This window comes from Scyliorhinus canicula, chromosome 3 (genome assembly GCF_902713615.1).
Source record: "Scyliorhinus canicula chromosome 3, sScyCan1.1, whole genome shotgun sequence".
In the NCBI taxonomy this organism is placed as follows: Eukaryota; Metazoa; Chordata; class Chondrichthyes; order Carcharhiniformes; family Scyliorhinidae; genus Scyliorhinus; species Scyliorhinus canicula.
Window position 1 is genome coordinate 110732623 of NC_052148.1, and position 26973 is coordinate 110759595.

General features: G+C 43.9%; 1 protein-coding gene and 1 long non-coding RNA gene across 4 annotated transcripts in view; one reads left to right on the top strand and one right to left on the bottom strand.

Annotated features, from left to right (window-relative positions):
* LOC119962878 overlaps positions 1-26973 on the top strand; it is a 65363-nt gene that overhangs the window by 33782 nt on the left and 4608 nt on the right. The window lies entirely within an intron of this gene.
* slc7a2 (solute carrier family 7 member 2) overlaps positions 1-26973 on the bottom strand; it is a 211002-nt gene that overhangs the window by 23214 nt on the left and 160815 nt on the right. For all 3 annotated transcript variants that reach the window (XM_038791096.1, XM_038791097.1, XM_038791095.1), the window contains exons 7-11: positions 26656-26795; positions 15960-16062; positions 13570-13784; positions 3419-3585; positions 643-751 (exon numbers count right to left, since the gene is read on the bottom strand). In XM_038791096.1, the coding sequence (XP_038647024.1) occupies positions 643-751; positions 3419-3585; positions 13570-13784; positions 15960-16062; positions 26656-26795 (734 nt within the window). The remainder of the gene's footprint in view (positions 1-642; positions 752-3418; positions 3586-13569; positions 13785-15959; positions 16063-26655; positions 26796-26973) is intronic.

Here is a 26973-nt window from a genome sequence, read left to right on the forward strand (position 1 = left end):
TCCATCTACTTCCTCCAGAGGATCCTTGAACTAACATCAATTTTCTTCCTACTTCTCCTCCCATCTCTATGTTACCTGGTTCCCTCTTCACTTTCAGAATTTGATCTTTTAAAATAAAAATAGATTGAATGAGGAGTATTAATTCTGTATCTGTTGGGTGTTAGTTGTATTTAGGTGGTGGGTATTAATTGCAGGCTTTGTGCTCATACAGTAGGAGCAGATTGAAAGAAGAGTTGAGTATTTGGTTGGAGATGCACAATATGCAATGCGTGTCCAAATAAGAGCTTGTAAGACTAGGTTCCAGTGTTCTAATTTTCACTGCCTGCCTATCCAATTTCTTACCTGGTGTTCGTCTGAAGAAGCTATGTTTTGTTTTCGCACATAAAACTGATGGCCATTCCTCGGTTGGCACTCTGACTGTGGATCTAATTGTCTAGTATCTCACCCAAGTGGTCACTGTTCATGAGTAACCTTTGTCATGTGCTGGCAGATTATCGGTTTGTGGTAGACGTTGCAATTGATCCTGAGCTTTCTTCAGCTGGCACGTCCAATGGCACAGTGACTCACCAGGAATTTCAGGGGTGTGAAGCCTTACATGGGATTGGGAATTTTGAATTTTTTAAATGGTTAACTGGTGCTTACCCACAGCCATCCAGGCAGCAAATCGAATCCAAGTACCCCCGCTCAACTGTATCATCAGGTAGATATTGACCAAGATGCTGACAATAGGCAGGAATGGTAACAGTGGCACCTAAAATATATTAACAAGGTTAATGTTAACTTTATATAGAAGGTATGTGGTGTAATGGCAATGTCACTAGACTAGTAATCTTGCTTGCTGCCTGTATCTTTCTCCCACGCTAGTGAAATTTGGGGTGCCAAGAATGAAGGTGGAAATACTAGAATCGAGTCCTTCCACCATTTTGAAATGTCAGCAGAGTCTCCCTGATTCTGCGATAATCTGACCCATCTTCTCACTATCAGGTCATCCCTCAGCATTTTCCTTTTTTAGAGCAAAGAGCCCGGCCTGATAGGTATAACCTCTCGGTTCTGGTATAACCCATTCATATCCTTTTGACTCCTTCTCTAGTGCTTCTACATCCCTTTTATAATATGGAGACCAGAAATGAGCACTGTGTGGTTTAACCAAAATTCTATACAAGTTTAACATACTCTGTTGATTTTCAATAATATTCCTCTAGAAATGATTCTCAGTGCTTTCTTTGCTATTTTATGGCCTTATAAACCTACAATACTAATGTAATGATTTATGTATCTGTATCCTGGGTTCCTTTGTTCTTCTTCCCTATTTGGACTCAACTTATAAAATAACTTCTTAACAAACTGCACCACCTCACATATTAAAATGCAATTCCCAACTATTATGCTGGCCAGGTTGTGGTTCTATCAATTTGTGAAACCTGGAAGAAAATATAAACATGTAAATGGCCAGGAAAACGATTACGGACAAAATTAACTTTTTATCAGCGTGATGCTAAATTGCAGTTTACACCAAATGCTGATAACTGCAGCAGCACATATCTGTAGCTCCCACTGTTCTTTTTCTTTTTTCTTAAATTTATTCACCAGATGTGGACATTGTTCGCAAGGTCAGTATTTATTGCTCATCCCTAGTTGGTGTGATAAGACAGTGGTGTGCTTCCTTGTTTTGCTGTGGTAGTTTTCTTGTATTCTTCGTAGTGGTTTGATATTACTGAGTGGGATGGGAGGTTCGTGCCTCTGGAGGAGCTGGTGGGGAAGTGGAACCTCCCCCCGGGAATGCTTTTAGGTATATGCAGGTCAGGGACTTTGTTAAGAGGCAGGTGGAGGAGTGTCCACGGCTGCTGCCAAGGGGGGTGCAGGACAGGGTGCTTTTGGGGACGTGGGTCGGGGAAGGGAAGATCTCGGCTATCTACCAACTGATGCAGGAGGAGGAGGAGGCCTCAGTAGATGAGCTCAAAGCAAAATGGGAGGAAGAGCTAGGGGAAGAGATTGAGGATGGGACGTGGTCAGACACCCTGGAGAGGGTGAATTCTTCCTCCTCTTGCGCACGGCTCAGCCTAATTCAGCTGAAGGTGCTGCATAGGGCGCACATGACGGGAGCAAGGATGAGCTGGTTTTTCGGAGGGGAAAGACAGGTGTGGGAGGTGTTCGGGTGGCCCGGCAAACCACACCCATATGTTTTGGGCATGTCCGGCTCTGGAGGGGTTTTGGAAGGGGGTGGCGGGGATTTTGTCAGAAGTGGTTGGGTCTAGGGTCAGGCCGGGCTGGGGGCTCGTGATCTTTGGGGTAGCTTCGAAGCCGGGAGTGCAGGAGGCGAGAGAGGCCGGCATTCTGGCCTTTGCGTCTCTGGTAGCCCGGCGCAGGATTCTGCTACAGTGGAGGGATACGCGGTCCCCGAGTTCAGAGACCTGGGTCAACGACGTGGCTGGGTTCATCAAGTTGGAGAGGATGAAATTTGCCCTGAGGGGGTCGGTACAGGGGTTCTTTCAGCGGTGTCAGCCCTTTCTCGACTTCCTGGCGAAGGGGTAGAGAATGGTCGGTCTCGGCAGCAACCGGGGTTTGGGGGGGGGGGGGGGCAGGTTTGGGGGATTGTTTTTGCGGCGGTGGGTTTGTTATGTTATTTTCTTCTTTCTTGTATTGCTATTTGTTATTATTTATTTTGGGGGAGGGAGAGTTCTTTTCTTGTTTTGGTGTGGAAACACGCCTTGTTTGTTTTAAATTGCGGGGAGAAAATTTTGTTAAAATTTGTTATTGTTCTTGTTATTAAAAAACTTGAATAAAAATTATTAAAAAAAAAAGATATTACTGAGTGGCTTGCGAGACCACTTACAGGGCTGTTAAGAGTCAATCATATTGGGGTGGGACTGGATTCATACAGCCACAGGGTATTAAAGACATTAGCAGTTGGGCTTTTACGACAATCCAAAAGTTTCATAGTTATTTTTACTAATTTCACCTACTTTTAATGAACAGAGTTTTAGGTGCAGAATTCAAATTCACACCACAAGAGTGGTATTTGAATGCTCTTTGGCTTGCTGGTTTAGTAACATAACCTCTATAATACCGTTCTCAATATCTTTTTTTTTTAATTTAGAAATTATTAAACCACATAATTATTTTTTTTCCAATTAAGGGGCAATTTTAGCGTGGCCAATCCACCTAACCTGTACATCTTTGGATTGTGGGGGTGAAACCCACACAGACACGGGGAGAATGTGCAAACTTCACAGTGACCCGGGGCCGCGATCGAACCCGGGCCCTCAGCGCCGTGAGGCAGCAGTGCTAACTACTGTGCCACCGTGCCTCCCTACTGTACTCAATATTGACCAGTTACCCTCTCAGGATATCCCACAAAATCAGTTAACCCCTGGATGAATTCAATAATTAAGTCTGGAATGGAGTGCCAATGAATTACCATGAAAGTCACTTTGATCTGACTTTGAGGTTGTTTGTAGATGATGAAAACGGAGACACCAAGCATGATCAGGAGTACAGCAAGAATCCCTATGCTCCAGGGTGCCACAGAAATAATTGCTTCATTGGCATAAGTAATCAGCACACTCAATGCAGAAGTTATAACAGCTGAAAGAAAAAGAAAATAAATTAGAGTAGTCATTTAAGTAAAGTGTTACATTTAAGGTTAAATTTTGGGTCACCTTGCCCGTCAGTCATACACATCAGAAAGTTGTGGGTGTCCAGCTATGATTTCATGATATGCATTTCATTGAGCCAGAGTCTCTGAGCCAGTACACTGCAGGGAATTACCGTCCCCCCCCCCCCCCCCCCCCCCCCCCCCACTTAACAATATGTTGGGGCATGACTTCCTGGTTCCCCTGTGTTGCATTTAGGGGGTGCCCCAATGATGGACTGGGGATCCCTCTCGGAAATTCCCACATAAGGGTAAACCCAGCAATTGTCCAGAAATGGTACGTTTCCCTATCAATCACGCTGGGTTCAGAACCATCTGACGGAAGCAATTAAAATTTTTAATTTCAAATGATTTTACCTGATAGTTACTCTGAAAGAGTTAGAGGAAAATAATTGCTTCTAACTGCTTAACACTCAGACCGGGCCTTGCATGAGACACCCCCCACACGCACACAACCACGCCCATGTCACCCCTACCACCCACCCGACCTGACATCCTCCATCCCCACCCCAGCCCACCAGCCCCAACCCCCCCCCCCCCCCCCCCCCCCCACACCACCGTCCTGACCCTCCCTTCAAAACTGAAATGAGCAATCCTAAAAATTCCTAGGACTGAATATTTGTAAAGACAAAGAGCCTCATCATTGTTACGAAATTGACTGTGAAGGTTCACATCTGAACGCCCCACTCCCGAACAAGGCACCTACCATTTTCCAAGGAGGGCAGAAATGGGGGCGGGTTGTAAGTCACACAATTGTGGTTCTTGGAAGCAGCTGCCATATAAACAGCAGCTGCCTCAAGGCATAATGGATTTTTGCCAGCTAGGAGTGAGTAACGGGGTGGGAATTTTCGGTCCCGCCCGCCTCTGTCAAATTGTCTATCCTGCCCAGGATGATTCTCGTGGTGGGCGGGACTGGAAAATTCACTCCCAATGAATTCACTCCGAATAATCTGAACCAGATTAGACCTGGTAGGAGCAGGGCTAAACTTTTGTAGAGATTCTGAATAGGTCGGGTATCCTTTCAGAGAGATATGGTACCCTTTTGGATATGGTCTCAGGACATCTTTGGGAGAGGTACACTTTGGAAAACGTATGATGCCCTTTGTGATTGTTAAAATTAGACCTAAATATATGTAGACATTGCACAAACCAATTGGCACAGTCACACTCACTGGAACAATCAAGCTCATAGGAAGGAACAAAAGGATATGTCAAGCTCTCAAGACATTAAAAACTCCTGCCCTTTAAATATTTGAATTAAACGCAGTCTGTAGTGATTAAAAAAACAATGTGTTGACATAAGCTTGAAGGTTATCTACTGGATTAGTGCTGCATGACTGATTTCACGACCATCTGTTATCACAGTGTGGTGCCTCGCAGTTCACAGTACGAGTGACCTCTCCGAGTGATTACAGACTCTTTGAAGTGGGACTCCACTTCAAGGAATTAAAGAAAGTAAAATGTAGTAAAAGGGTTTTTTGAAGTAATGAGTTCTTTAATAGACACTTTATAACTTTCTTTTATTTCACCTCACCATCATTTCTGAGGTCTGCCTATGATGGATACTGGCAAGTTGGCATGATAGGTGTAGACAAAAGTTGGTGGTTGGGGTGACGGGGGGGGGGGGGGGGGAGCATGGGTGCCATGAGTTTGCTCTAAGTTGGCAAGGGTCATGGGGTGGGGGGGGGGGGGGGGGGCATCTGGTGGCTCTGGATTTGCATGGATGAGAGGTGACGACTGGAGGGCTGTTCTGTAGATTTTTTTAAACTTCCACACACTGCTGGTGCCTCAGGGCAAGCCTTCCTCCCAGCCCACTTCCACCTGGCAGAATCTACACTCACTCCGGGGTCACCCGCCACAATTCCAATTTTCACCCACACCACTGCAACCCCCCCTTTGGGACCAAAGGTTTGGAGCACCTTTCTCCTGGGTCAGATTTGCTGAGCTGGGAATTGTCCCGACTCTGCATTTCCAACCCAGGAGCAAATACTCAGGCACTACTGTTTCTCTGATTCCTCATTTGCCTGTAACCATTCCCGTCTGATTGATGTGATAAATACAGAAAAAGAGAGGGTGTGGTTTCACCCCCGTCCTTGGGTATGACAAGAGTCAGCAAGTGAGTAAAGCAAATTAGGCTTACAATTGTTTACAAAAAATGTTTAACATTATCTTCAGCCAAATACGCTGAGTGGACAATTCTACAGAGCCTCCTAACCATCTCAGATGCCAGTATCTACCCTCAGTTCACTCCATTTGACATATATAAGTGGCATAGTTGCAGTGGGTATATTGTCATGTTTAGTTTGTAATGCTTCTGTGAAATGCCTGCAAATTGTTTGTATGATTTTTTTTGGAAATATTTTTATCATAATTTTTAACAATTTTAATGCAAAATATACCAAAACAGAGTAACAATTAAGCAGTAAAAGTTCCCTCCCCCAGCCCACCTTTCCTTACAACAGTAAACTTAGTAACTGAGCACCACCCCCCCACCGTCCTTTCCTCCCTCCTAACCGCTAACAGTGACCAACAGTCAGGAATAAAAGAATGACTAGAGTAAGAGTAGGGCCGGTCAAGGACAGTAGTGGGAAGTTGTGCGTGGAGTCCGAGGAGATAGGAGAGCTGCTAAATGAGTATTTTTTGTCTGTGGTCACACAGGAAAAAGACAATGTTATCAAGGAGAATACTGAGATACAGGCTTTAAGTCATCTTTGTCTTTAGGAATAGTGCCAGAAAACTGGAGGATAGCAAATGTTGTCCCCTTGTTCAAGAAGGGGAGTAGAGATAACCCCGGGAACTATAGACGAGTGAGCCTTACTTCTGTTGTGGGCAAAGTCTTCATAGAATTTACAGTGCAGAAGGAGGCCATTCGGCCCATCGAGTCTGCACCGGCTCCTGGAAAGAGCACCCTACCCAAGGTTAACACCTCCACCCTATCCCCATAACCCAGTAACCCCACCTAACACTAAGGGCAATTTTGGACACTAAGGACAATTTATCATGTCCAATCCACCTAACTTGCACATCTTTGGACTGTGGGAGGAAACCGGAGCACCCGGAGGAAACCCACGCCCACACGGGGAGGATGGAACATGGAAAGGTTCATAAGAGATAGGATGTATAATCATCTGGAAAGGAATAATTTGATTAGAGATAGTCAACATGGTTTTGTGAAGGGTAGGTCGTGCCTCACAAACCTTATTGAATTCTTCGAGAAGGTGACCAAACAGGTGGATGAGGGTAAAGCAGTTGATGTGATATATATGGATTTCAGTAAAGTGTTTGATAAGGTTCCCCACGGTAGGCTATTGCAGAAAATACGGAGGCATGGGATTCAGGGTGATTTAGCAGTTTGGATCAGAAATTGGCTAGCTGGAAGAAGACAAAGGGTGGTGGTTGATGGGAAATGTTCTGACTGGTGTCCAGTTACTAGTGGTGTACATCAAGGATCTGTTTTGGGGCCGCTGCTGTTTGTCATTTTTATAAATGACCTGGAGGAGGGCGTAGAAAGATGGGTGAGTAAATTTGCAGATGACACTAAAGTCTGTGGAGTTGTGCACACTGCAGAAGGATGTTACAAGTTACAGAGGGACATAGATAAGCTGCAGAGCTGGGCTGACAGGTGGCAAATGGAGTTTAATGCAGAAAAGTGTGAGGTGATTCATTTTGGAAGGAATAACAGGAAGACAGAGTACTGGGCTAATGGTAAGATTCTTGGTAGTGCGGATGAGCAGAGAGATCTCGGTGTCCATGTCCATAGATCCCTGAAAGTTGCCACCCAGTTTGAGAGGGTTGTTAAGAAGGCGTACGGTGTGTTAGCTTTTATTGGTAGAGGAATTGAGTTTCGGAGCCCTGAGGTCATGTTGCAGTTGTACAAAACTCTGGTGCGGCCGCATTTGGAGTATTATGTGCAGTTCTGGTCGCCGCAATATAGGAAGGATGTGGAAGCATTGGAAAGGGTACAGAGGAGATTTACCAGGATGTTGCCTGGTATGGAGGGAAGATCTTACGAGGAAAGGCTGAGGGACTTGAGGCTGTTTTTGTTAGAGAGAAGAAGGTTAAGAGGTGACTTAATTGAGGCATACAAGATGATCAGAGGATTAGATAGGGTGGACATTGAGTGCCTTTTTCCTCAGATGGTGATGTCCAGCATGAGGGGATATAGCTTTAAATTGAGGGGAGATAGATATAGGACAGATGTCAGAGGTAGGTTCTTTACTCAGTGAGTAGTAAGGGCGTGGAATCCCCTGCCTGCAACAGTAGTGGATTCGCCAACACTAAACGCATTCAAATGGTCATTGGATAGGCATATGGACGATAAGGGGATAGTGTAGATGGGCTTTAGAGGGGTTTCACAGGTCGGCGCAACATCGAGGGCCGAAGGGCCTGAACTGCGCTGTAATGTTCTATGTTCTAACTCTTTAAAGTATATTATAAACGGCCGCCATGTACAGTAAATCCCTTCCACTGACCCTCTCAAAACTCCATCAAGTCACCCAGCCATGCTCAGGCGCTTAGTGCGTAGTCGACCTCCAGCCTAGGAAGATCCGCCTCCTTGCTATCAGTGAGGCAAAAGCCAGGGTATCTGCCCCGCTCCCATCCAGAGTTCTGGCTCAACTGAAACTCCAAAAACCATCACCAATAGACAAGGCTCCAACCCAATGTTCAGGATTGCCAACATAAGTCTCAAAAATGGACCTCCAGATGTTTGCCAGCTTTGAGCACAACCAGAACATGTGCACATGATGTGCCGGGCCCCCAAGACACTGATCACATCTTTCATCCACCCCTTCAAAAAATCGATTCATTCTAGCCTTCGTGCGGTGTGCCCGGAACACCACTTTCATCTGGATGATACTCAGCCTCACACAAGACGAGGTTGAGTACACCCTCTTCAGTGCTTCACTCCAAACCTCCTCCTCCAAGATCAGTCCCAGCTCCTTCGCCCACTTTGCCTTTACACCCTCACAGTGCACGTCTGCTGCCCCGCCATCCGCTAGTATATACCCAAAGTGTTGGCCATCTGCGAATCGGAGCAGAATAATATCCCCTCGAGCAAGGTAGAAAGCTGCTTCACTGGAAAGCACTTTTTGACCAAGCTGCGCACCTGGAGATACCTGAACCCATCAGCCTCTGTAAGCCCATATTTCTCTTTCAGTTCCCCATGGCTCGTGGACTGACCTTCTAAATATGATTCTTTCGCTAAACCTTTATCCTTCCATTCCCTAAATTTCACATCTGGGCGGGGGGGGGGGGGGGGGGGGGGGCTAGAGGCAGCCCTTAAGTTAAAATATTGGCAGAGTTGGCTCCAAAATTTTAACATGGCCACTACTACCGAGTATTTCTTCGGTACCACCGCAACAGAGCTGTTATCAAAGCCGCTAGGTTTTGCTCTCTTCACAGACTCTGCTTCCACCTTGACCCAAAGCTCATCCGATTCTCCGAGCCACTCTCGCACTTTTTCAGCACAAGCCACCCAGTAATAGTACTAAAGTTTTGCAAGCTCAACCCCCCTAATTGTCTCTCCCTCTGGAGCCACGTCCTCCTGATCCTCGGGCTCTTACCCGCCCAAATAAATCCAATCACCAGTCGGCTAAACTCTCCGAAAAAAGCCTTGGGCAAGAATGTTGGACGGCACGAGAATAAAAATAAAAATCTCAGCAAGTTTTTCATCTTAACCAATTGCACTTGGCTCGCCAGGGATAACGAAGACCATCCCATCTTTGCAGGTCTGCTTTGACCTTCTCCATCAGATTCGTACAAATCTACCTCCAGAGTTTCCCGCAGTCCCTTGCTATCTGGATTCCCAAATACGGAAAATGACTTCCAGCTAGCCGGAATGGCACACCCCAAGTCCCCCTCTCTGCCTCGGCACCACAACCACAAAGTATTCACTCTTCCCTATATTTATCTTATAGCCAGGGAAAGCCCCCAAATGCTGCAAGGTCCCCATAATGTTGTGATTGACGCTTCTGGATCCCTCACATAATATTAAGTTGTTGGCGAACAGCAAGGCCCGGTGTTCCACCCCTCCTCTAATTATGTTAATGGTACAGTAAGAAGTCTTACAACACCAGGTTAGAGTCCAACAGGTTTGTTTTGAATCACTAGCTTTCAGAGCACTGCTCCTTCCTCCTTCACCTGGTCACCAATATAGAATTACTAGAAATTCTGAGGCACCGCTTTGGGTTTATGGTAGCGACTTTGTGGAGCACAAAGTTGCTGCACTCTCTCAGGAAAATAGCACGCAATTGGAAGTTGACTGCAGCATCATCCACTACTGTTGCAGTTGGTGCTGCAACAAACTGGCTCAGTGCAAGGGCATGGTTGAGGAGGTAATGCTGATTGTGAACTCAGTGAAAGCCATATTAATCCTCGGTTTATAAATTCTCAATAAAGGATCCTCCTGTAGTTGTCCGTTATGGATGGCTTTAGTGACTGGGTGTTTTGTGATAAATAAACACTGCATCTGGATTTGAAAAAAATAATCTCAACAGAAGAGTTTTCGTCACTCAATCAGATCCAACTCTCAGTGACTGCCTATCATGCTGGTTTCGGTGAAATATTTCTTTTGAACTCAATGTAAAGTTGGAGTAGCTGTCAAAATTACTGCTGCACTTATATGGTAACAGTCCTCCACATTGGGTGGTTAAATAATTTGTTTCCTGCTCAGGAAAATAAGAATAGAGGACCACCAGCTCATTGTTCCAGAGGACCTATCACAGCATCTATCTCTTTGAATTACCTAGCAGGTACTTTGTGAAGTGCTCCTGGGGATCAATATTGAATTTGCCTTTAACAGCTTGTATCTGGGTCTCCAGGTCCTGCAGGCCTGGCTTTGATAAGAAAAACCCTCCAGCTTAATCTTTTCTAATCCATTTAGTATCATACAACTCGATAATGACCCCCCGTCTCTTTTGCTTTCCTTCAAGGCTAATGAATTCAAGACTTTATAACATTCCCTCATAACAAAGTCCTCTGATGCTTACAGAAAAAAAAATCAGCCTTATGGTTTCTCTCTGTCAGGTAATGTGATGTTTCCCTTGTGACTTGATGACCAGAACTGAAGAGAGTACAAAGAATACTCAAGATATGAGGCCTGATGATCGAAAGTGTTCTAGGTTCTCATTATGCAACCTCGAACATTGGTGCCCAGAATGTGCGGTTTTCAGGGCACAACTAATTCAAAACGCAATGAGCTAACTGCGTGCAATTTATTGGATTCAGATAATTTTCCATTAACATAAACTCCCAGCACAACTTTGACTTTGTTGCCAGCAGTGAACCTAATGAGGTAAAGTATTAAATCTTAGAATTCAAATTTAAAAGAATGCGCCCCACTTGCAGTTAAATGGCTGCATATTGTGGGAAATGTAATATCAGCCTACATAAAGTTTCACAATTAGTTTGAAATGTTTGCCAGCTTTTGGTTAGGTTATGTCCAGGGTGGGGGGGAGAATGAAAAGTATATCAAGAAGACATGAATGTTCATAGGAAGGATGAATAGACAACACACCTACTCCACGAGTTAATACTAAATCAAACAAGGGTGCAATTGAAACAGACTGACATTCAACATCTTAAACCAATGCACAGCAGCAATAAAAGTAAATAAGATGTCAAACTATACAGATAATATAGGAAAAATAAATCAGGGAAAGTTGGGATCAAACTTTAGCCCAAAATTCCTGGATCTGGAAAGGACAGATTTTGCACTGATGATGGGAAGGGAAGGAGCATGATCGAACATGGGCTGGATCTGATCCAAGGTTCAGATCCAAGTTGGGTAGAATCATACAATCTCTACAGTACAGAAAGAGGACACCAACCCTCAGATAGAGGACCCCACCCGGCCCACGCCTCCACTCTGATCCTGGAAACCCAGCAACCCCACCCAACCCTTTGGGCACTAAGGGCAATTTAGCATGGCCAATCCACCTAACCTGCACATCTTTGGATTGTGGAAGGAAACCGGAGAACCCAGAGGAAATCCACACAGACACGGGGAGAATGTACAAACTCCTCCCACAGTCCAAAGATGTGCAGGTTAGGTGGATTGGCCATGATAAATTACCCTTAGTATCCAAAATTTCCCTTAGTGTTGGCTGGGGTTACTGGGTTATGGGGATAGGGTGGAGGTGTTGACCTTGGGTAGGGTGCTCTTTCCAAGAGCCGGTGCAGACTCGATGGGCTGAAAGGCCTCCTTCTGCACTGTAAATTCTATGATTACACCTAAGGCTGGAATTGAAGCCGTGTCCCTAGCGACAGTACGAACCACTGTGCCACCGTGCCTTAAGTTCCAGTTTGAAAACATGAGTGGATCTCCCACCTGTGTTTCCGATATCAAGAGGGGTTCTTGTGCTTCTTTGAGAAATTCCTCCTTTTACATGTTGAAATCCTTCTGTACAACCCATGCCAGCTGAAAACCGTATGAGTATTGTGAGGCATAAAAGTCCCAAACATTCACTGGGGTAAGGTAATGTATCCTAAAGTGGATGAATCACTTTCTCTAATTTAAATGATGTGGAGGTGCTGGCGTTGGACTGGGGTGAGCACAGTAAGAAGTCTTACAACACCAGGTTAAAGTCCAACAGGTTTGTTTCAAACACTAGCTTTCGGAGCACTGCTCCTTCCTCAGGTGAAAGGAAGGAGCTGTGCTACGAAAGCTAGTGATTCAAAACAAACCTCTTGGACTTTAACCTGGTGTTGTAAGACTTCTTACTCTAATTTAAATGGCTCCAAATGGAAATGAAGAGTTTGAACAACAAACAAAAACAGCGATTTGAGAATACCAAGGAACTCCACTCCTACTCAGAAGGACAGGCTGACTTGGACTGGGGTGACAGCTGCTTATGCAGCCATTCAGGTGCCTGTAGCCCAACCAGATGTATAAATAACTCCATCATCAAAATTTGTTTTGGACTAGAATTTCCTATGACTGTTTTTTCACCTTGACCTTTTCTAGTATCGCCTTGTGGAAAAAAGTTTGTGTGAGTCTTCGGTATATTTAAATGCAAAAGTGTATGACCGTGATCATTTCCAGGAATTGGTGCATATTTGATTGCATGGACCAAATCTGTAAGGGCATTAAAGGCACCTCGCTGAAGGAGTGCTGGAAAACTATTAAAGTCCCTTGATAGATTTTAACTCTAATTGAATCAAGTCAGGTTAGTAAGAAATTATTGAAATTTCTTAAGTAAGAAGTAAGAAATTAAAGGGTCCAAAATTATGTCCTGGGCTTGTTACTTGCCAGAGGTCAGCAAATTGGGGCAGACCACATTTCTGTTGGGTCTCCACTCCATGAAGAGACTGTTAATATGCTCCCATTGGGAGTTATTTGTTTTTGTATCTGCTTTCCTCAAAAGTGCATCAGGCATAAACCTCTAGATGTACTTCTGACCTTCTAGGGTCAACTAACTTTCCCTTGTAAACATTTTGGGGCCTTTAAGCTCATAATGGAATTTGTACTGGCTCCCAGGTGTTGTGAGTTCCACTGAGTCCACCAGGCAACGCACTCAGTGGAATTGTATCGAGGAAATATAGAAAACCACTCCCCCTTCCCCATCCCACCCTACAGTCAACCTCTAGACATGGGTGGAGGGGAGTGAGGGAATGAGTGAAAGAGGTACATCCTACTGCCTCACTACAATTTCCCAGGTTCCTCTCTATAAAACAGAATTCCAGTAGAACATGATTCTATCCTATTTTCCACTCTTTGCACATTAGCAATTGCCCTCAGGTCAAAACCTCATGCCTCAAATTGAAGAATTCAATGGTAAGCTTAGCTTGATCCAAAATTATTAAAAATTTCTGTAATTTAACAGAATAGTGTCACAAAATGAGTGCTATGTTTCCTGGTGACAACAGTGCAGAAATCAACGTGACTGTTCACGATGAAAAATGTTTTCAAATTTTACCTATAAGCCCAACACAACCATACACCACAGTTGATGTTTGTTCTGTTGGGATCATGGAGGGATTCAACAATGACGAACATTTGAAGTCTTGATTTTTGAGCATGGTCGTATGAGAATCTGATTCATTTTCATCCAAATCACCATCTTCCTCCGCTGTGAAGTTCTGTCTTTCTGAAATGCATTTTTGTTTTGTGTAGAGTGAATCTGGTTGATACCTAACAAGTTTAAAAACAAAATATAATTTAGAAGCAGCATTTAATTTAGAAGTTCATTTAAAAGCGACAAAGGCATATGCTCCAAATTATGAAAATCCAATGTACAAATAGAAGCCCAAGTGTCTGCTTTTTGTAGTACTTATTCTGATTGTTAATTCCAGACAGGTGAGCAAAATTAATGACACCGCATGATTTCATTAAGAATATTTCATTATTACCCAACAGGAAAGTAGTGGAAGAAAACCTCTCTTTCACAACTGCACCAAATAACAACTATCTAAGTACAGTTCCCTAATGATTTTTAACTCTTCCCTCTGCTCTATTTCAGAAGATTAGTTTCATGAGAATCAGAGGCTGGTACCTCGAAAATATATATATTTTTAAAATTTATTCATTCAAGGCATTCTCACATATACAAAAAGAATTAAAAGAACAACCAACTACCACTCCCCACCTGGTCCCCTGATGCCAACTCCTCCTCACATCCCACCTTCCCCATTTTAACCACCTTACCCCCCCCCCCCCCCCCCCAACAACCCCTCCACCCTTGCTGACCCCTCAAAACTCCTTAATTAAATCAATAAATGGCTTCCACCGCTGGGTGAACCCCTCTGCTGACCTTCTGAAAGCAAACTCGATCTTCTCCAGCCTAAGGAATTCTGCCACGTTGCTCACCACATGCCCACTTTCGGCGACTCAGATTCCTGCCACCCGAGCAAAATCTGTCACTAGGCTATCAGGGAGGCAAGGGCCAAAACATCGGCCTCTCTCACTCCCTGGACTCCCGGGTTTGCCATCACCCCAAATATCACCACCTCTGGACTTGGAACCACCTCCACTCCCAGCATCCCAAACATCACATCCGAGAAATCAGAAACTAAATTAAGCATAACTAAAAAATAGCCAAGACATGATGTGAAGAAGGGTCATTTCTCTACCCCACATTTTAAGTCAATTTAGAAGCATTTTATGCATATTTCTTCTTTTTCAAAAATATTTTTATTCAAGGCATTCTCAGCAGCACTCCTTATCCGTGGATCGATCCACCAGCCACACCAGAGGGGTATTACCTTCCCGAGGCACTTCTGCACCTTTTGCCCTCAAATACTTTGCCCTTCAGGCAGGGAAAAGACTAAAAAAGTCCACCTTGAGCGGGAGCCACCAAATGAGCGACCACTCACTCCATGGCCGCCACCGGACATCCGTAGATTTCTTCATCTGTCTTACTTCTCCAACAATCCATTTCGGAGTGCATGTGGGAGAGGTGTTCTGGACAGTCAGAGCTTTCTGGGAGATGTTGAAAGCACTAAACCTGTGATAGGGTGCTGGTTTATGACTAGTTTTAAGGCCAAGTAATTGAGCAAACAATTTTTCTTCTGCAGGGAGCTTGTTCACAAAAATAATTGCATAAACTAAAATTGAATTTCCTCACTCGTGTATGTCCAAATGTCCTCTGATCACAGTGGTGAAAAACAGGAATACTGTCCATTGATTACAAGGTATTCACAGAGGCATAAGTACTTACAGGGAGTCCTCACATAGTTGTTATTGTGTTTCTAAAAATCACAACTATAAGTGAAACAACATTAAGTGAATCATAGGTTCCCATTGGAATCAATGTTAAAGGCAGTGTTGGGTTTCTTTGCACATTCGTCACCCAGAAAATCCAATGCACAAGTTGAAATAATGTACCATATGTATACAGTACTGTGTGTCCCTCGTTGAAATAACTTACAATAAAATAATTAAATATGTGATATAAACTTTTTAAGATTACGCTCACCTTCAGTAATTTTAGATTGACCAGGTTCCACCTAGTGCCAGAAGTTTGTCAGTGGCTGAAGCTGCTGTAATCCTGGGACGACCTGCACCAACTAATGTCTGTCACTAAGTGGATCCTGGGAGCTTCAGTTCATAACCAGAGCCAACAACAAAGCAATCAGTGAAGACAGCAGCTGAAAACTGGCCTTTGTAAGAATGGGGCGGGAGACAAGACTAAGAACGGAAGCACTGCGGGAATTTTGTTTGTGAGCAGTCCACAGATTAAGAAGTCTGTGGCAAAGGACTTAAAGGTGCAACTGGCAACATTAAACAGATGTAGTCACAGTACGTTATTAACAACTCTAAAGTGAAACAATGTTAAACAGGTAGATTTTAAGTGAGGATTTACTGTACCTGAGGAGCAGTACACATGCTGCTACCAGCGTGTACGCCAGGAGTGTCCCAATAGACATCATGTCCACCAAGGCTTTAAGATCAAACAGGAATGCCATGACAGCTGCCAAACAAAAAATCCACCAGGATATGAACAGTAGTGTTGAAACAAAAGAAACCTGTAGCTTGGTGGGAAAAAAAACCATGTAAGTCAAGTTGCTAATATTAAATGATGATAATTAACATACTCAGGAAGCAGTCCTGTCCTCTGTTTTATCACAATCCTTTCATTTTAAATGAGATAAAGCCTCGCTTAAAAGTGTAAGTGGACATACATCATGTTAGCTTGTTAAGTGTTCTCCAGTAATTTTTAAGTTGTATAGACATTTTAGTCGAACTTGTATAACTGCTATAGAAACATCTTCAAAGTGTAAGTGGAGATTACAACGCCATTATGTTTGTTCAAAGATTCTTCTTAAAAAAGTTAATGACACGTGAAAATACACAGAACTAGCAATGTTTTAGTTCTGCAGTGTGTTTCCAATATGTTTAAATCATGCTAATCATTACAGTCTGTTGCATGCAATCTGTGATACTTCAATTATAGCACACAATCTGGGTTTTATTATACCACTGTTGTGTTGCTAGATTATGTTTTAGGTTTAACGAAAGTATACCACAATGAATTAAAGCATTTAATAAATTAATTAATTAATTAGTAAGAGGTTAAATGAATACATTTGGAAATGTTATTGCTGGTGTTACAATTGATAGGTAAGATAAAATGAATACTTTGCTAGTACTTGGAGGCAACCAACGCCCCAACCAACAGCCAATAATTAGGTAGCAAACATTAAGACACATTGAAACTTAAGAAGAAGAAAATCCAAACATGCTTAAATTTTCTAGTACGGCCTTTATCCACAGGTAAATTGAAACAGTGATAGAGGTTAAAATGCGGATCCCAGCTGATGAGAATTCCAAGAAAAAAAGTGTTGGGAAAATTCAGATACGTATTGGAAATGAAACCAGGATCTTCTGTCATAAAAATAACTTAAATAGCTTGATCTTCAAGTAAAAGTTTGAAAAAAATGTGTATGAACTGGGAAATCAGGAATTTCTAAATTATGCATTTGCAACAAATTTCTAACTATTTTGTGACATGTCACAATAAGGCAACACTTTCCAAAGGCAAAATTAAAACAAATACAAAGCATATTAAACTACACACATAACTACACACAATCAGCCTTTTCTAACTTTCTCACCCACCATCATAAACTCTAGTTCACTAAATTACTTGACACAACTCCCACAAAACATAAAAGAGAAACAAAATTAAACCAGATGTTTCATGTCTCTTCACCTAATCCACTGAAATTAACGTGCTATATCTCTACTATCTCAACAAACCTTTTATAAAAATGCAACATCTGCACATAACCATGATAAATAATCTGTTGCAGTCAATTCCCTTCCCCATCCACATCGAATAATCCCTCTAATAAAATCATAAAAGCTGCATGAAAAAAGTACAATTAAAAAAGAGAATGAATACTTTAAGCAGACAGTTGCTATTCGGTTAAACTGTGCCATGAGAACTGATTATAAAGCTAGAATTTTGAGGGTCACCCATGATGTTTGGTTCTTAGATAGGTTTGTGTGAATCAGCTGTGTGAAATCCAAAACATTTTCACACAGACACAACAAGCAGTTGGCATAGCTACAAGGAACTTGAAGAGATTGAAATGAACAAATTTTAAGCCAATTCCGAGAGCTAAAAAGTAGGTATTGGGCCACACCAGCTAAGAGCCCATTTCGCTTAGATACATATAAAATGTACACTGAAAGAGGCCATCTGGCCATTTCAGATGAATAGATGCTACAAGGGGCTAACATACAAGAGCTTAACCCCACTTTCCAGTTTAGTCCATAACCTTGTAGATTATGCATTTGCAGTTAGTATCCAAGTATTTTTCAAATACGAGAAGGATATCTGCCTTCACAACCTTTCAAGCAGTGATTTCCAGACCCCAACATCCTCTGGGTAAAAATAAAATTCTCCTCAACACCCCTCTAATTCTTCCACCAATAATTTTAAAACAATGCCTGTGGTTATTGGCCTCTCAGCTAAGGAAAATAGGCCCTTCTCATCCACTCTTTCTAAGCCTCTTTACATCTCAATTACATGTCCCATCAGCCTCCTTTGTTACAACTAAAGCAACCCCAGTTAATCCAATCTTTCCTTATAACTGAAATTCTCCAGTCTTGGTAACCCCCCCCCCCGCCGCTGTAAATTTACTCTGTACCCTCTCTAGTGTGATCACATCCGTCCTGTAATGTGGAAACCAGAACTATGCAACACTAGTAGTGGCCTAACAAGTGTTTTATATCTCCCTGCTCTTATAGTCTTTATCTCAGCTAACAATGGAAAATATTCCATACACCACCTTACTAACATATCATGCTGCCTTCAGAGATGTGTGCAAGAACACACAAAAGGTCCCTCTGTTCCTCTAAACTTCTATCATTTGTTGTTTATTCCCATCCCTTTTTTCTCCCCTCCAAATGTATTACCACATATTTCTCTAAATTGAATTCCATTTGTCACCTTTCTGCCCGTTGATGCTTTCCTGAGGCCTACAGCTTTCTTCTTTGTTATCAACCATACAATCAGTTTATGTATCAGCTACAACATTCTTAACTTATGTCCCTTACATTTAAGTCCAAGTCATTGATATATACTACGAAAATCAATGGAACTAGTACCGAGTCTTGTGGATCTCCACTGGAAACAAGCTTCTAGTCACAAAGGTAGAATTTGACCATCATCCTTTGCTTCCTGCTATTGAGCCAGTTTTAGATCCCACTTGCTACTTTCCCTTGGATCCCATGGGCTATTACCTTTCTGACCAGTCTGTTATGTGTTGCCTTGTCAAAAAGTTTGCTAACAGTCATGCAGACTACATCAAATGTGGTATCCTCACTGACCTTCCTTGCTATTGTCTCAAAAACGTCTGCTGTTTCACCTACACACTGTTGTCAATTAGAATATCTTTGGGTTGGAAATTGATTTAGAACAAAGTTCGGCTCCTTTATTCTGACCTGCACAATGTCTCACTCACCTATCACCTTGGTTCCCACTGATGTACAATGCTTCCTAGTCTTCCACAGTCCTCCTTTTTTGATTTCACAACTGTGCCTTCCCCAACGCCCACACCAAGTAAAATTGTCACTGTTTTGTTCAGAGGCCAATAAGCAATTGTCTGTAACTAGCACCTGAAATCCTAAATCTGCCAATTTAGCACATTTCCACACATTAAGCAGTGGAAGCATTTGAAAACGTGTTTAAGCAGAGCATCCCATTATGAACAATGATCCCAGCAAGGATTACTATATCAGCCCCCATATGTATTAGGAACCCATTAATCTGTCTGAGGCACATATCACAAGATACGGCATTAAAAGTTAAATATTATCAAAGGGAACCATGCGCCCTCTAATCCCTGGAATTAATGCCAATTAGAATTCTTAAAATTTGTCAGACTCTACAGAGATTAGAAGAAAAAGTAATAAGTAAATGAATTGCAAAGCCCTTTCATATCAACATCAGTTTGCTCCAGAATAGACACAACTGGGTCACTGTGAAAACGTGTGAATTGGCATTGACCGGGATGATTTGATTTGTCTGCTTTTGGTGTTTATAAAAGGCCGTATTTTAATCTCAATATCACTGTTTAATATCCATGTGAACAATTGCCACTAGAGGTTAGGTATGCCAGGTTCTTGTTGTATACATTTCTAAAATAAAATACATCTTTTCTTCAGAAGGTATTTCCATTTTATGAAATTAAGAATTCTAAAGTTTTTTAAGCAGATGCCAGATTCTTTTTAATCCATTTATGAAATTTTAAGGAGATTACAATGTTTGCTACTATAAATTTTGTTTTACAGAATTACAATTCTTGCACCCTAGAACCTGGCATACCCACTTACAGTACAATCCTAACCACCTGATTCATGAAGGCACCAAAACTCTGCATGCTTCAGGGAACAGTACATCAAGCCCAGGCATGCTTATCGACAGATGAGGTCCCGTCGGGGAAGGGACAAGTTGCATCAGCTTACCAGAGATGACCCCTGATGCCAGCGTTGCAACAATTGGTGTCTGCCTCTTACTCACTTTTGCCAGAAAACTGAACAGTAAACCATCTCGTGCCATTGCAAACAGAATTCTGGGCAAAGGGAACATAGACCCCAACAGACTAAAAAGAAAAAGGTCATAGTTCAAACAAAAACACATTCAGTGCAATGTACTTGTCATGGATACATTTAGCAAATGTAGAATTGCCAAACTCAATGGTCATGTCATTTTTATATTTTTCATGAACTGTCTTTAGGTTCATTGAAGTACACAATGTTTAATAATAATCTTTTTATTGTCACAAGTAGGCTTACAGTAACACTGCAATGAAGTTACTGTGAAAAGCCCCTAGTCGCCACATTCTGGCACCTGTTCGGGTAAACAGAGGGAGAATTCAGAATGTCCAAATTACCTAACAACACATCGTTCGGGACTTGTGGGAGGAAACCATTTATATGGAGAATAAAAGTCTCTAGCCTAATCTAATAATTTTGCTTAACCTCAAACTCATAAAACTGACCTCCACTGCAAGTTGCTTCTCTTGCCACACCAGCTATATTTAGGGGTTTACTCAACAAATGACATTTTTTACTGTATTTTTGGTGGTATTTCTAATTTTGAACTTTAGTGGCCAAGAGTGGCTGTCTATTTGTTTGTTGGCAAACTATTCCAAAGCCCTCGGGCCAATCTCAAATCTCAATCTCAAACAGGGTGGTATGGTAAAAGCAAAATACAGCGGACGCTGGAAATCTGAAAATAAAACAGAAAATGCTGGAATAACCGAGCAGGTCTGGCAACATCAGTGGAAAGAGAAGCAGAGTTACGAGACAAGAAACAGAGCCAAATCTCTGAAGAAGAGACATACAGGCTCGAAACGTTAACTCTGTTTCTCTCTCTACAGATGTTGCCAACCTGCTGAGTCTTGATAATTTCCTGTTATTGTTGGTATGATGCCTTGGCGAAGGGACTTGTAGTAGGGGGTGCGGGAGGGGGGGGGGTTGATATTGTTGTTGGTCTTGATGCTCTCTCCTTAAGTGGATTCAATTCCACCAATAACAGTGGTATGATTTTCATAGATGCTCCTGTTGGCACAGGTAAAACTTTGATCATATCTCTAAACTTTGCTGGAGTTAAATTACAGGGACATATTGCACTCATAGTAGCTTCTTCAGGAATTACACATCGACTCTTGCCTGGAGGTATGGCTTTGTGCTTTCAAATGATCATTTAATGTTCAAAATGAGGCGATACCAGCAAGCAACATCGAGAAAGGTACAGCCAAGGTCAATGCAATAAGAAATGCAAAAGTTACTCTCTGCAATGAATGCACCGTGTCACACAAAAAGAACCTTGAGGCTTACAGTCCAAGATTTCAAAAGAAAGTAAGAAAATTACAATATTCTCTGGTAACGTTTAGAGGAACAAGCGCAGATGAAATTGAAAACATCTCTTTGGAATACTGTTGAAACATTAATGTTGATTGTGAATATGAGAATTTATCAATCAGGAGTTGGGAAATTTGGCAATTTTGCCCCTAATTTCACCCCAGATGGTAACTTTTGCATTTTTTAACACATTGGCTTCGGCTGAACCTTTATAGTTGGTATCTCCTCATTTAACCCAATTCCAATCTCAGGTGGATGTGGAATATTTGCAACAAATGATGAGGAACACTCCCAAATATCAAACTTAATTACAAATATGCTGACTGGTTATGGGAAAGGGGCGTATTAGCTCCAGAATGTATGGTTGAGATTAATGAACTATTGTTGAAAGAAATTCCGGAGGAAAAAGAATCGTACAAATCGATCGACACAGCACAAGATGTTGATGAGCTCCTCTGTAGAGTTCCTCAATTCTCTGACACTGTCAAACATGCCTTGTCACAATTTATTGTTGAAAATGGGGATCTCAATTACCATACTGAGAAACCTTGGTGCCCCTAGATTATGCAATGGTACAAGATTAGTCATTGAGAAATGACTACCTCATGGGCTGGATTTTGAGTTTTATGGTTGAGTGAGGGAGGCAGTCATGGAAGTACACGATCCACTCACTCCTGCCTCTGCCATTTCATCATGGAGAATCAAGTGTGCTGTGGCCAATTAGTGACCACCAGGCAGGAAGGCTGCATAAAGAGGGCTCCGTGCCCAACTGGGCGCTTAACGTGAGACATCTGACAGCAGAGGATTCAGGCAGTGAACTGGAATTTCGTCATGGCCACACATTTGAAGGCACTCTGACAGAGTTGGTGGCAACTTGAGAGATTCACGCATGTTGTAAAAAGGTGTTTGCATGAAGACTGGTAAGAGGACAGAATCCATAGGTGACACTGAAATATTGGAGCAGCAGCAGGTGAAAGTATAGAAACATAGAAAAAAAGCTGGAGGAGGCCATTCAGCCCTTCAAACCTGCTTTGCCATTCAGCATGATCATGGCTGATCCTCTATCTCAAAGCCATTCTCCCAACACTCTCCCTATCTGCTTGACACCTTTAGAGTTCATTCTGGTGACTATTATGCCAGCAGTCACTTTCAGAACCCTTGTCAGGGAGGAAAGAACATCTGAGCATACCTGTCCCACTGAAAGACAGTCCTGGGGGTGTGCAGACTATGTTAGAGGGCTGTGTGTGGCACGCATGTCTTGGTCCTAGTCTTAGGAAAGGGAAGGCCTCCATTGGCAGTGTAGGCCATGCGCAGTATGGCGTGCTAAGTGTGGTCCGTTACCCAAGGAATTTGGTCCTGGGGTTAGAGGCATGCAATTGTGCAGAGGGCACAGTCACATTCAGGAGTAGCATCTGAATCCTGGAAGTCAGTAGCTGAACTGTCTTGGGGCTCATTTTGAATAGTCTCATGGGAAGGCTCTGAAAAATCAGAGCATACATCGCCTCAAGAAGGGATGGTCAGGTTGACAAAGGGCATGGGGACAGGAGAGATAATAAAATAGGAGTAGAGTACACCACATGGCTGATCAATCTTGCTTCATCATTCAACATGATCACAGCTGACCATGGGCTTCAGCTTCATTTTCCAACCCATGCCCCATATCCCTTGATTCCCTGAGAGATCAAGAAGTCCGATATTCCCAGAATTAAAGATATTTAATGAGGGAGCATCCACAACGTATGGGGTAGCGAATTCCAAAGGTTCACAACCTTTTGAGGGAATAAACATCTCCTCAATTCAGACAAGAAGGGAAACATGAATGTGTCCATTGAAAGTGTAAACAACAACAGCAAAATCATTACTGACAGTTGCTGTCCAAAATAATGGGAGCAATGGTTATGATTGGAAATTGTTGAAGACTTCCGGTGGCAGCCATGCAGTGAGTGGTCACACATTTGGTGGCTCCCAAGGTGGATTTTTTTCAGTCTTTTCCCATCCAAAGAGTGTAGTATTTAAGGGCAAAAGGTGGCAGGAGTGCCAGGGAAGGTAATACTCCTCTGGTTTGGCTGGTGCAGGGGTCAATGGATGAGGAGCTCCACGAGAAAGAAAGCTGTTGGAGCAAGAGAGTTTTTGTGGTGCACCACAGGTAATGATGGCAAAAGGCAAAGAGGGGGCATTGTCCACCCAGTGGTCAATGGAGCAGCTGGTGGAGTTCTTGAATATCAAGTTCGAGCAGCAGAGGAAAGAGGCCCTGGAAGACCGGGCCAAGGTGGTGGAGCTGCTGAGATTGGGGATTGAGCGAGACGAGCAGAGGCTGGAATCCCAGGGCAAGGCGATTCAGAAAGTGGAGGAGGTGGGGATGGAGCATGAGGAGCAGTTGACCTTGTTGGAGGCGGAGTTGGGAGTGACACCAGGAGCAAAATGTGAGGATTGTTGGGATGCCTCAAGGCATTGAAGGTGCAGAGGCTGCCGAGTATGTGGTGAGTATGCTGGAGAAGTTGATGGGGAGGGGGCCTTTGAACGGCCTTTCAAGGTGTACAAAGCATACAGGGAGCTGAGAAGGAGGTCAGAGGTAGGCAAGCCACCGAGGGCGATGGTGGTGCGGCTGCGTCGCTTTTTGGATAAGAAAAAGTTACCACGATGGGCAAGACAGACCAAGCAGTGGACGTGGGAGGGGAGTCTACCAAGACCTGGGTGCAAAGCTGGTGAAGAGGAGGGCCAAGCTCAACCGGATAAAGGCTGCCCTCTTTGAGAAGGGGTGAAGTTTGGAGTATTATACCCGACCCGCCTGTGGGTGACTTTCCAGAAACAGGAGCTTTATTTTGACATGCCGGAAGAAGCAATGGACTTTATGAGGGACAATAGGCTGGCAGCAGTGTGGGAACATTGAATTTTGGAGGAGTTTTGTGTGCTTTTTAAAGTGTCTGGGGGTGGGTATTCTGGGGCAGGTCTTGGTAGGGGAGCAGTGATGGTGAGTGTGCCTTTTGTTACTCTGTGTTGGCAGTTGATGATCAGGGGGAACTGGAGGGAAGAGAAGTTGGAGGCCTTGGGCAGGGGGCGCAATGCTAGCTGGGCAGGCTAGTTAACGGGAGTGAAGTGATGGGTTGTCAGGAGGGTGTGGGGGAGGAGGTATAGGGTTGTTTTTTTGTTTGAGGGTGGGGGGAGGGTTGCTGACAAGGGTGGGGTTGATGTTGCGCGGTTGGGAATGGATCAGTGGCAGTGAACATTCTGGAGGTACATGTGGCACTGGCCGGGGCTGGCTCAAAAAGGCTGATCGGCAGGGCAGGGGGTGGAGCGCCGCCCCTGACCAGGCTGGTCATGTGGAATGTGAGGGGTTGGATGGGCTGGTTAAATGATCCCATGTGTTCACGCACCGGAGCAGTGTGAAGGTGACGTGGCATTTTTGCAGGAGACGCACTGAAGATGGGGGATCGGGCGAGGTTGAGAAAGGGATGGGTGGGCGGGTTTTTCATTCGTGGCTGGATTTGAAGAGGGGGGTGGCGGTGTTGGTCGGTAGGAGGTATGCGTTTGAGGTGGGGAGCGATCTTGGGGGGCGGGGAGGGGAAGGTATGTGATGGTTAGTGGAAAGCTGGAGGGGTTGCTGGTGGTTCTGGTAAACCTTTATGCCCCGAATTGGGATGATGTGGATTTTATGAGGCGGAACATTGTGGAAGATTCCGGATTTGGACTTGTATCGGTTCATTATGGGGGGTGATTTCAACATGGTCATAGATCCGAGCTTGAAGATGTCGAGTTCCAAGTCGTCGAGGTGTCGGCAGTGGTGAGACAGCTGAGGGGATTCATTGTGGGTGGGGGAGGGGGGGGGGGGTGGCGAGAGGGACCCGCAAAGGTTTGGAAGGCTGAGGGTGAAGGAGTTTTTATACTTCTCCCATGTGTACCGGGTCTACTCCCGGATTGACGATTTTGTGATGGATAAGGCACTGTTGGCGGGGTTGGCCGTCTTGGAGTACTCGATGATTGTGATTTGTGAGTGGCTCAGGAGAAGGTCCATCGGCCATAGTGGAGGCTGGATGTGGGGTTGCTGGCGGATGAGGGGGTGTGCGAGAAGGTTGGGCTGCCATTTGGGGATTTGTGGAGTTGAACGACGCAGGTGAAGTCACAGCCACCATGTTGTGGGAGGCACTCAAGGCTGTAGTTAGGGGGAGTTTATTTTGATTCGGGCACACAGGGAGAAGGCGGCGCAGGTGGAAAGGGCAAGGCTGGTGAAAGAGATTTTGAGGATGGACAGGAGATAATCAGGTGCCGGAGACAGGGTTGTTGAAGGACAGGCACATTCCCCAGATGGAATTTTGGCTAATCTCCATAGGGAAGGCAGTGGGACAGTTGAGGAGGGTTAGAGGGCCAGTGTATGAGTACAGGGAAAAGGTGAGCAGGATGTTGGCCATCAGTTTGTTGGCCGATCAGTTGAAGAAGCAGGCAGCAGTGAGGGAGACAGTAGAGTTAGGGATGATAAGGATAACATGGTGATGGACCGAGATGGGTGAATAGGTTTTTTGAGGCCATTTATGGGAGGCTCTATAAGTCGGAGTCCTCGACTGGGGAAGAGGGGCTGGTTCAGGGCATGGGGACCCCAATTGGGCTGAGGGAGGTGATGGTTGGTATAGGGTGATGCAAGCAGGAAAGGCTCCGGGGTCAGACGGGTTCCCGGTAGAGATTTATAAAAAGTTTGGGGCGGATCTGGGGCCACTGCTGGTGAGGCGTATAATGATGCGAGGAAAAGGGGGAACACTTGTTTCTTTCACCCCCCTCTCCCACACACGCACATACACATATTGTCGCTGGCTTCCATCTCCCTGATTTTAAAAAAGGATAAGGATCTGGAGCAGTGTGGGTTATTCCGCCCAATACCGTCAATGAATGTAGATGCCAAGGTATTGGCGAAGATATTGCATCGCGGACTAGTAAGAAGTCTTACAACACCAGGTTAAAGTCCAACAGGTTTGATTCAAACACGAGCTTTCGGAGCGCAGCTCCTTCCTCAGGTGAGTTTAATGAGAATAGTGTAGGAGCCCATGTATTGAGCGTTCATAATGGCAGGGGCTTGGAGCATGAGAATTTAAATCTCAAATTGACTCAGCAAAAGACTGACACACTGACCATCTGACAATTTTGTTCTACATTTGCTTGTTCAACACAGATCTCCTTCCATCCATCCATAAAATCTCACCTGCAACCACACCTGATGACATTGTAGCAATAGCTGGAGTCTTCGTCTTAGAATTGATGTGGGCTAAACCTTTGAAAAGCAACCCATCTTCAGCCATAGCATAGATAACACGGGGCATGGGGAAAATGGAACCAAGTAGACTGAATGAAGAGCAAAGACATGCAGAATGTGGCAAATCAGAGTTGCAGCCGGTATGCAGTAAATTAATGAAAAATTGACATTCACTTTAGGGCTCTACATAAATTCCCAGATCCTCCTTGTCCAGTGGGCTGTGTTTTTTATAATCTACTCAGATCTTCCGCTCCCGCAAATAAAATT